The 11,347-nt window shown below is 43.2% G+C and overlaps 1 protein-coding gene across 2 annotated transcripts; it reads right to left on the bottom strand.

The window, feature by feature from the left end:
• Window positions 1-2,088: 2,088 nt before the first annotated feature.
• PSMA5 (proteasome 20S subunit alpha 5) lies at window positions 2,089-10,472 on the bottom strand. Of its 2 annotated transcripts, none has more exons than XM_078871599.1 (10): window positions 10,401-10,472; window positions 9,463-9,510; window positions 9,066-9,132; window positions 8,473-8,599; window positions 7,474-7,541; window positions 6,646-6,753; window positions 6,174-6,232; window positions 4,592-4,694; window positions 4,206-4,292; window positions 2,089-2,903 (listed from the first exon to the last, which is right to left on the bottom strand). In XM_078871599.1, exons 2-10 carry the CDS (start codon window positions 9,489-9,491, stop codon window positions 2,826-2,828), a joined length of 726 nt encoding a protein of 241 aa, XP_078727725.1. In that variant the 5' UTR covers window positions 9,492-9,510; window positions 10,401-10,472; the 3' UTR covers window positions 2,089-2,825. The 2 variants fall into 2 exon arrangements, with proteins under 2 accessions (XP_078727725.1, XP_078727724.1); XM_078871598.1 differs by having other exon boundaries at window positions 10,391-10,450.
• Window positions 10,473-11,347: the final 875 nt, after the last annotated feature.

An 11,347-nucleotide genomic window follows, 5' to 3' on the forward strand; every position in this document is an offset into this window, starting at 1 on the left:
TCAAAACGTAAACCCCAGTAAGCAAGCCAAATCCTTCGCAAGCGTGCGTCCAGACAGACGGACGGACACACAGACAAAAAATGCCTTTTATAGGTAAGTCGAAGAGATCAGGTGGGTAAGATTTCCAGCCTGCGAGTCTATTGATGACATATCTGTACTAATGTTGAGTGTGCTCCTCCCATGAACATTTTTATTGGGGTTTCCTCATAATTAAATAATTGACAGTACCTCCTCAAAACATGTTTTGACATTTCCCATTAAATTCGTTTACATTAACATGCCAATCTCTCCCTTTGACGCAGCTGCTGTGCGCAAGTACCCTTGGGTGACACCCACCTCAACCCTATATATAACTCTTGCTGCAGCAGCCCTTTCTTGTTCAGCAGGTCTACTGCTGTATCTTTTTACCTAATGACGATTGCTTGTGTTGCGATCGAGAAGTCGTGATTTATTATTTATTTTCCCACCTATGTGACTTTACCAAAAGAACCAAGGAGTATGTGTTGACACTCAGGCTAAATAAAGGACATTGGTAAAAAAAGAATTATTTGCCAAGACCCCAATAACTTAATGGGCTCTTCAGTTGGTATCGACTTCAACTATTTTTCGAGAATGTCTATGGAGGCGCCATATGTAAGACGTTAAGCAGAGTTCAGCCTGGATAGTATTTGGATGGGTTGCCACCAGCACGTATCTTGTGGGATTACGTTGTGGGAAGCAGAGGTAGTGCAGCTATACCCATAGCTGGAATGAACTGAGCTCCATTTCCCACATTCACCTACCCACACTAACCAACGTGAAGTATGGTCATATAACCTCCACAGCATGGTAAGGTTCTCCCCCAGCAGTGGACTGACAGACATATGTACATTTCCATTACATGACATATATAGCTGATATGATTTTCCTGTGTAAGTTTAGGGTTTAACTCACGTGACATTATACATCATTCTTCATGTTACTGCAGGGCAGTGCCTGCTATTTAACAATTTTAAAACCCACAGTTGAATGCAATTTCCTGTACTTAAAGAAGCATGTACAATATCCTGTAATCTGGTGATACAAACACTTTAGAGTGTTTCTTTCAAAGTGTTCACAAACAAATGTACCAGGAAACATAAGTTGAAATGCTCACAAATATAAAAACTCACTTTATTCCAAATTTAGTTTCCAATACACTCACAAGAATGTTAAACAAATTTCAAGAGTGAACTCTTTTCTGTTCACTAACCCAAATAAAAAATGTCAAACTATTCCTTTAAAATTGTTTTTGCTGGGATGAAAACAGGCATACGATGACAATTACCACCAACATACACGGGTCTAAAATACTTGAAATGTGTTTTTTTAAATTCCACTCATTTGACAGTACATCTTGTTGAGAGCAAGCCTTGGGTCCCCTGCTTTACAAGTCCACCTGCAGGCAACGCCATCTACTGGAGACGTATCACCTTGCACACGAGCCAACCCCTGTGTCCTCATAGTCAAGTGTCAATGCCTACGAAGTTTACCTTTAACAAAAGAAATAGGCAATCGAAGCATACAAATTGGCCACAGCTAATGGAAATTGTCCCCTACGATACCAACACACGAGTTACGGCCGCAGAAGAGCATCGCCAGTGCAATGTTAACCTGGGGAGAAAAGCGGTTCCCTTTCTCTTGGGAGCAATTTTCTCACCCCCGGTGTGTCTGTGCAGTAGCTTCTAACGTACGGGGGTGTGCAACCTACTGCGCACGGGGCGATATCGGCTCGCCAAGTGGTTTTGACCGGCCCGTGAGCGCTCGAGATACATGTGAACGCTCGGAGTGCCACTCAGCAGGCTGTTTGCTGCGACCAGGCTGGCATGCTGGTCTACGGACAACTGGACTCCAAATGTGGCCCACATAAAAAAAAAAAGGTTGCACACTCCCTGTTGTAATATACACTGTTGTAGATGTTGTTACACAATGGTCATTTAAATAAACTGCAACAACAAAAAAGGTGACATTTACTTTTGACACTCCTCCACAACCAAACGTTCATCAGGTTACTCTGTCCAGTTACACTGCAACAACGTGAGCCAACAGAAACCTCCGGAAGCTCAAACATCCATTAACAAAACACCGTTTATTTTCCAGTTGAGCAACAATGTGGCGGCAGATTTATTTTTGTGAAAAAGTACAACAGGGATGTTTTTGTTTGAATTCTTATCATAAATGCTCAAAATATGAAAGAGTTGGGTAAAATTACCACTTGCGAAGATGTCTAGTTTCACCTTGATGAAATAGGAAACTGCAAAGACAAATTATACCCAAATTCTGTAAGATAGCCACCTTGAGCCGACTCGAGTTGGCCTGAATTGACCTGATTTCTCCCAGAACTCTAATTGAAGGAAAACTCGATTTGCCTATAAAGTGTTGTTTCCATGATATCCCGAGTTACCCGAGTTGTCAAGGAAGATGGGCAGGTCTTGCCCAGAAATAGATCTGAGCAGAACTTTCCCATAAATACTTGCGAGGAAAAGCCTCAGGACCGTGTTGTTGACAAGATTAAACGTTCCCACCACCCACACATTTTTATCATAACATGTCCGGCGATGAATTTTCTCTCCGCCTCAATTATGACAAAAGGAATCAAGCCTAAGCCCACGAAGCTAAAGTGGCCTAGAAAAATTCGGGTAAGGCCCAAATTCACAACTTACTTGTCGTTTTGACCCAAAATAAGGAAACTTGCTGTCGGAATGGCAAACTCGGGTGATGTGGCTCATGAAAATGCGGTGTAAGTGTAAAGGAGATTTGTACGCAGAGTGGCTTAACTTCGTTGCTCATCATCGACGCTGCAGCGCTCATATGTCTGCTATAACCTCCTCAATCTCCTCCTTTGTGTACATGTGGAAGAGTTTACCCGGCTGCACCGTGGCCAGCTGTTGACAGAATAGGAAAAGGTTTAAGTGAATACACAATCCATGAATTTCAAAAATATTCATACAGGGCAACTGTATTTGGCAGATAACAAATCACTTCCATGGTGAGATCAATAATCACGATCAGGGTCACAATTATATTTCAAAATCTTATCTTTGTAATCTGTATTTCCTGGCACGTTTGATCCATCCTGTTTGTTTCGTCCCATTCTTTCCATTGACCAAAAGGTATAAATAACTTTCAATCCCTAATATAATTCATACATGGGTCATTAAATGCCGAATAATAAAAAAGGGTGGAATTGATACGACCGTCATCTATTCGGACGACACGTGGCATGTGGCTGTGTGCAACAGGCAAGTTTAATTTAAGGTTAATCCCACCTCCTGTTTCACAGATATAATAAATAAAAGTTTTACCATGACCACTCGGCAACCTTCTAGGTATTATGCATTCCCTTTGTTGAATTCTGTCATTTTAAAGCTCTAGATGAAATTTAACGTTTCTACTCTGGCAAAAACCTAGAAATGGAGAACAAAAACTCGACGTTATTTTTGACTATCACCTTGCTCAAATATCGCAGAGTACAGACTTGGCAATCATTCCTGCAAGTGTAAAAGTGTACATGTACTCCATTACTTCGGGAGTTACGATCATGTTCAGATGCCAAGAGATGATTCTGGTCGGTTACATAGATTTCACCTGACTGTTTAGTTTAGTTCCCACTTCCACCACTGGAGGTGCTAAAGGCAATGGTGAAGGTCACCCACTGGTCACGGTGGGTGACCTGTATCTGAGCAACAGGAGGCTGGATTGACTGAACATTTGGGTGCAGGCCTTCTTTGCCAAATACAAATCTAATGAAATAGGTTTTTCACGGCTCTATGTATTTACCACACGTTCCTGTGAGTCACCAGAACTTCTACAAGTGGTAGCAAAACCTCAGCTGGATCGACCGCACTGCCAGAAGATGCCTCCACAACGTGGGGGGAGGTGGCGGAACGTCGCGAGGGAGAAGACGAGCAGCGCTCGCCACGGCTATCCCGAGAGACCAGCTTTGAAGCCCATTCCTCAATTACAAAATCGATCTTCCGAATTTAAATCAAAATCGATTTGGTCAACTATATTCTTGATTGATTTGCTATGGAATGGCCCACTTAATACATTTTTCAACGATGCGATGCGGGTGTTCCAGGGATAACCTTTGACCAACACTGTAAAAGAGATATAGACGACACAATAGATGGACATGTTTTTAAACAAACATATCTATATCAGTGGCAGTATGATTTGCAAGTCACCTCGATGTTGGTTGCATTGAGTTTCTCCTCCATGACCTGCTTGAGGATGGTTAGGGAAGTCTTGATGGCTTCTTTCAGGGTCATAGACTGGAAGCCCACACACACCAGCATATATCAGTTAATGAAAGCAATATTGTCGTCGGATTGAAAACAACATCAAACAGTAGCTGCTCAGCGGTATTTTTACAACCATAATTTAAATTCATACACCATATAACTACAACTCTATCTCAATACGCTTGACAACAACGTTGAGTGGATAAAGTGAAATGGGAAGTTGTGGGGTGAGGGGAAGGGAGACGAGAGAGGGGAGAGTAAGCAAGCAGCGACAGCAACGAGCTCCTGTTTGCTGTCAAGTGCTGCTGCCCACTGGTGACAGAGCGGACCTTGTGGTAGACTTCCTGAAGAGAGCTCTGGGCGCCTTCAGAAGCCGAGCCAATGGCACGAGCATCGCACTGCACGAAGGTGCCCGATGGGTCCATGTGGAAGCTACGGACGTGCACACACACGCACATTCAGCCAAACATTAGCTCAGTTAAACTGGTGCTTTTGTTGTTAGGGAGCACCCATTATGGACAATGCAGCAACATGTCTGGCTACCTCTATTTGCCTATAAACTATTCTAAACACAATTGGACCAAACAATTGGGTGGTTAAGGTAAGAATATGGCCAAAACTTTGAACTTTGGATAAAAAGTATAAAACTTGCCATGAACATTCATTCATTTTCTTTGGGTCTTTCGGTAAAGTCTCGTAGATAGTTGTTTTAGACTCACGGATCAGCGTCAAGTCTAAAAAACATCTTCGCCCACGGCCATGCACCAATAACGTATTTTAAAAATGAAAACGGCTCTCCATCTTTTAGAATCTGCAACAGTTCTACAGACCACCTTGCCATGGCATTGCGGACCACAGGGTGGGCACCACTGCCATTAACAATTTCTGATAATGGAACCACCACTCAAGCTCCTCCTTGTGGCCAAATTAGGAACCTGTGTTTCAGTATTTTGCTGAAAAACTAAAAATGCATAAAAACCCTTACATTTTTCAGAAATGATTGTTGAAGCAGGTTTTAATAACAATTTAAATAAATATAGAATATATATTGATACAGGAGACATGTTTTTACAGTATTCCCCAGACTGGCCTTAACAGCACTTACACCGAGCTCGGCAATCCTTCTTACTACTTCGGCACATCAACAAAAGCACGGCGTGCTGTTTTCTATCTGCTTGTGTCAGTGCGATATTCTCTGCGGCTTGCAATCTTTTGGAAAAAAAACTGCTTCCTGCCTTTGTTGACAAAAGAGCTGTATAGACCTGGGATAGTTACAGGAAGACTGTCAGCCGAAAATACATTGTCATTGCAATTAACTATGACTTATACGAATGCCATTGTCCCAAGTTCAGTCATTGACCTTACTCAACACAACTATTTTTATGAGTGCCTTGGTATCATATGACATGCATGGTGGGGTTACAGCCAATGTAACAAAAGGCACTTGTGAATTCAGGAAACATGCTCCAATTGTACATGCAACACATACTGGAATGTTTAAGACACAAACACATTAGTTTTCCCCAAGGCAACCGGGGGACACTGCCAAGTGAGGTCCATATCGATATACAACACCTGGCATTGCATATTTGTGCCAAGTGTCATGCTTATAAGCCAGAGTGCAAGGCTTTGGCTTAGCCGCCCTGCCACAATGACTAATTTCAGGACAAATTGAACTCAAAATAAATGCACAACGAAAAAAAAGATTCTAACTTCCAAACATTGTTCATTGCTAATGAAGGCAATGCTTGAAAATAGTTTTCCCCACTCATCAATAAATGAATAATTGACAAACACACACACTTTTGGGAGAAAGGTTACAGGGAACTTAATGTAGCAGGGCACTTCTCCACTTGCCCGTGTGTGTGTGTATGATGAATGCGGCTCAGAGACGTGCGCAATAATACATACAGCTGTGGTCCCTTCTCGTCGATTCCTCCAAAGAGCAGTGCTACTCCAAACGGGCGAGACTGCGGGTGGGAAAGAAGCATTGTGAACGAAAAGAGCGGTTCCATCTCAGAGGAGCTCAAATAAAACAACTACATCAGGAGAAAGGTGATGGACGTGGAAGCACCAGGGTGTACACAGATAGGTCAGCCTATGAACCGGTGGTTGTAAGTGGTGAACTAAGATATGAAGGACTGTGGAGTGAACATGGATATGGCCTCGGACTGGAATGAGTAGAGAAAGAGGACAAGGAAAACAGACCCCACAGTGATGTCATGAGACACACCAATCTTAATATTATGTGTATACAAAGTGAGCCCCATCAGTAAATAAAAAGTTGTTGCAAGGTTTAAATTTCCAGGTTCAGGAGTTAACGGAAGTCCTGTGGTGTCCTATTTTCAGACCAAGTCCGCGTGCCAGGACAGGCGTCACTCACCATAGCACCAGGCTCGGCATCCTCCTCGCCGAACTGCAGTGCCAAGTTGGACACGGCCTGCGTGACGCTCTCCACCGTCATCCGCTCGTTGTACGTGAACCAGTGGTTCTGTATACGCAGCGCACACATCCCACGTTGCTCCATTGAATTCTGTCTCTCACATAATTATGTCATTAAACATTAATCGTAGACTTCACAATGTACAACTCTGTCAATATAATCTTGATTTGAAGCTTTCAATATATTGGTGGATGAAGGCTCACCAAGCTGTGTCACTCGTGGGGGCTGATTTGACCATACTTCACCAAACTGAACAGTGGAATTTGGTGAATGGGGGGGGTCAAAGATCAGTTCAACTATCACTCGCCACTGATGTTAGTCGTGGCTGAGAATGAAACCCAGGTTGGAGGGTTTATAGTGCAGTGCACTAACCACTGCTCCACTGTTGGGACTTTTCAAATTTTGTTATGTGGCATACCAACAAAATTATAAGAAATTACATTTTCAAAAGCTCTTAAACATTTTTCTCACACCTGACAAGGGTTGAACCGGGCAAACAGACAATTGGACATTTGCCCGGTAAGTCAGTCCTGGAGTTGCGCCACCATTTACTACACCCAATTTCAACCAGCTGGCAAATTTGGGCCAGTTGCTACAAGGCAGCCCAAATCCAAAATTGACTAAAAAGACAAATGCTTGGTTGTATGGTAGGTCAGTCCAATCATGTCTAGCAAACGTGTTTGTATATGTGAGTTTGCAGAGTCCAGGTGGTTGGAAATTAGAAGCGACACGGAGCGAGAATCTGAACAGTGTTACAATGAAAGATACCTGAGCTTCAACTCTTGCCCTGTCTGTAAGTGTCCTGGCATCTGCAATCAGCCCACTCATTGCACAACCTAAAACGAAGTAACAAAAACACAACCAATGCAAGATACTGTTTTACAAAAAATGTAATTATTATCACTGTATTGTTTATTTACATACAATAAGAACACAAATAAACAGACTTCTGTTCATTTTACAGACCCTCTGTAACAAGACTATCCAGAAGTACTTGTCTTAGCAAGCCAACTCTCTATCGGTTTCAACAGTTTGGTCTCATCAGCAGACTCAGGCTCGTCACAAAAATACGGCTGGGTTTCAGACAACTCGTGCTGTTGTAGACCACTGTGTATTACGATGCATGAACAGAATGACATCTGTCTTTCCATAAATAAAACATGTACTTCTTATAGTTTACTTAAGAGTGATGAGAAAGTAGCGTTACTAAACACTGAACCATTAAAACCCACGCTAAATCTAACAGTTGCTAACATTACATTGAATTCACAAATGGCCATGTTTAAATGTTTGAATTACGACATTCGCACCTCCAATTAGCATGGTTGGCAGTCCTCGGGTTACGAACCTAATTCGTTCCTGAGACCCGTTTGTAAGTCGAATAGCTCGTAAGTCGGAATATAATAACGCAATGCATTTAAATGCCCATATGGTCAATGTTGTGAAATGTGACGGTTCAACAAAAGGGAAGCATTGTTAAACTAACTACATCTCGCGGAGGATTGCTCCTCTGAACAAAATAGTTCTGCGGTTCAGTTTTAAAGTGCGCGTTTGCGTTTTAAGTCAATGTTATTTTTTATATTTCACGGAAGCTGGTTCGTAAATACGGGCGTTCGTAAGTCACGGCCTGCCTGTACATACATGAGTGCTCACAAGATATATTTAAGAGCAATGTTGTGCTATGCAAAGGGCACAAGGAGAGGCTTTTGAAAGGCCCAGTTTACAGAGTAGGAGCAGTGTGCGTGCTGGAGGTAAGTGCCCACGAACCTATATGAGAGTCAATCTCCACAATCTTCTCGATGCTGCTGGGCTCCATGAGGGGGGACGTGATTCTCTTCTCCACCGCCAGACAAACGCCCTCCGAGGTCTGGATGCCAATCGCAGTCGAGCCGAGCTGTGTGGCAAAAGCAGCAAAAGGCAACGTCATTTGTAACACTCCCTTCACGTCTGAATGCGCAACTATACAGCTCTTTTGTCACTCCACTGCTGAAGGCTTTCCCATGTAGTGCGGGCCATTTGGTAATTTGAGCATACTTCACCATGCTGTTCAGTGTAGGCTGAATGTGTACGCATGTATGTTGAACTTCTTTCACACCGTGCGTACCAACCGTGCTAATCGTAAGTACGGGGAAGGGTGACAGGCGTGTTGCATAGACTTGGCAACTTAGAAGTGCAGTACAATTGTGGATTTTTCTGCACTGCCCTCCGCTGCCCACCAAGCAGCCCTGCAACTTAGCCCGCTGTGCATCCTGGCCACACATCCAAGCACTGTCCAGTCTCAACCTACTTCGCCGAGATTCTCCTGTGACTAAATCACCTGTAACACACACACAATAGACGATGTCAATTGGGATCCGCACCTTGATGGCTTCGATGGCATATTCCACCTGGAAGATTCGTCCTTCAGGCGAGAATGTGTTCACACCTCTGCAAAAAAAAAGAACGAGGTTCGCATTAATCCAAAGTGACAACACTTGACTCCGGTGCAATACCAGCACCACAGCAGAAGGTGTCTCACTGCTGCTCAGGCAAGCATTGAGCGGAGCGCATCTTTATCGGTGAAAACTACACATGCTTAAGGAGTAGGCAGCTCTACTAAGAGAGAATTGCTGTCTTGCTGCAAAGCAGAAATACGTTTTATCTACCACAGAAAAAAACGATGAAGCGGAATTCCCACCATTGGCTCAGACCCACCAACTGAGATGAACCACTTTTAACTTTTGACCAAGAGTGATTAATTTAAAAAACACACATTACCTGTCATACTCTGAGCGTGTCAGAAACATCTTCTTTCAACGCTAGCACCTGCGAACACACACGCTAGGGTCAGACAGCGGCTTATAACGAACACGACTTTCACGATTACGATCAGGTGGTGATGATTTAAATGAGTGATACTGTTCGTGATTGCCGCGACGATGGAAATAAAAACGATGCCAATTGATGGTGTGAAAGCATTCATGACACCGACATTAATGATTAGTATTAATGATTGAAAATCGATCATGGATTAGCCTATTTATGGCAACTGTTTTTAAAAAGATGACAGTAACGACAATGATGACAATCACGATCATTACGAATGGGATTGATCTCATAACGGCAGGCCGCGATTAAAACAATTAAACATGTCAATGACGTAACGAGGCTAACAATATCTTCATGAAGACATTAACGGCGGAGGTAATGTTGGAAGTGATGACAACACTGATGACGGTGATGGTAGCGACAACAAAGTTAATAATGCATCGTGACCGGCAATTGCTGTTGACGGTGATGATGGCATTTTAAAAACTCTTCTGCTGCTGCAGACGTTTAATGACGACGGCATGGCAATCAAGCACAACGATAACAGCGATACGGCCTGCAACGTTAGCACAGCAAGTGCTCGCTACAAGACCACGACCATCACGGGTTGATAATAACAACAACAATAAACGTTTAACGCCGATTATTATTAACAACAAAAACCGCGTCACGCCGACTGCACTCAAGCGCGAAACGTCGCCTCCATTCAACACTCGGCCCAGGCCCTTCCCGCCACCGCACACCCGCGACGGTGCAGCCACGCTCAGGCGACGCGCGCAAAGTTAATCGCCGTCGCCGTATTAGTTCGAGGTTTGTGTATTTTGTTTAAATTTGGTTTAAGGTTTTTAAAAAAAAAATTGTCGATAACGAAACTCACGCGGCCTCACCACAGCTTTTGTCGACTCACGAGAACGCGGTGCCTTGTGGGAACACGTCCGGGCGAGAACCGCGGGATCACAACATTCTTTCCGGCCGCGTGATTGGCATTACACGTTCCGGGTCGTGCTCGGGAAATCTGAGCTGATGTACGTTTTAAATATAGCGCCTTAATCTAAGGCACTTAACAACATTTATTTAAAAAAAATGTACATACAAGCCAATCCCCTTGAACACAATATTTGGTGATCATGCTGGGTTGGCAGTGGTGCATTTGCAACGAAACCTGCATCACTGGGGTTTGTACTTTCAAAAGAGGGCAAGTGGCCGAAACGTCGCCAATTTTATCCGTACAGTGTATTTACATCTTTAAGACAACGTTATTGACAAATTTATTAAATTCAATTGAGCGCCGTTACACGAAAGCAAATATAAACATAATTCCCTGCAATGTCCACAAATGAATAGATTATGTTTTAATCCGTCAGCACATTTACTTTGCAGCTATGCCACTCTTTATCAAGAAGCAGCATTTGTTTTAAATCAAATAAACTTCCGCGCCTCATCAGCAGTGCCAGGCTTGCGAGACAAATGTTGCTGAACTCCCCACTGACACTCACCAGTCACTGACTATTCACGAGATGCCAGCCTCGCTGCTGATTTCAAGATTGAGCTATAAAGCATCATCAGGCTAACTCAGCTTCATGTATTAGGTGTAGCCCTGTGAGCCATTCGGCTCCTCAATCGGGTGCAACCACAACAAACAAAAAAACAAAAACATGAAAACATCTTAAAGACTCTGCGCAAACAGAAAAATGCAGGAAAAAACTGCAAAATATTGCAGAAAAAGCACCGTACACCAACGCTGTGTGCAAAAATCCCAGTGGGATGCAAGTCAAACAACAACAGCAACAACCACAAGACAACTTAGATTAAAGCCATCATTCTAACTCCGTAC

Source organism: Lampetra fluviatilis, chromosome 32 (assembly GCF_964198595.1).
Source record: "Lampetra fluviatilis chromosome 32, kcLamFluv1.1, whole genome shotgun sequence".
NCBI classification, from domain to species: domain Eukaryota; kingdom Metazoa; phylum Chordata; class Hyperoartia; order Petromyzontiformes; family Petromyzontidae; genus Lampetra; species Lampetra fluviatilis.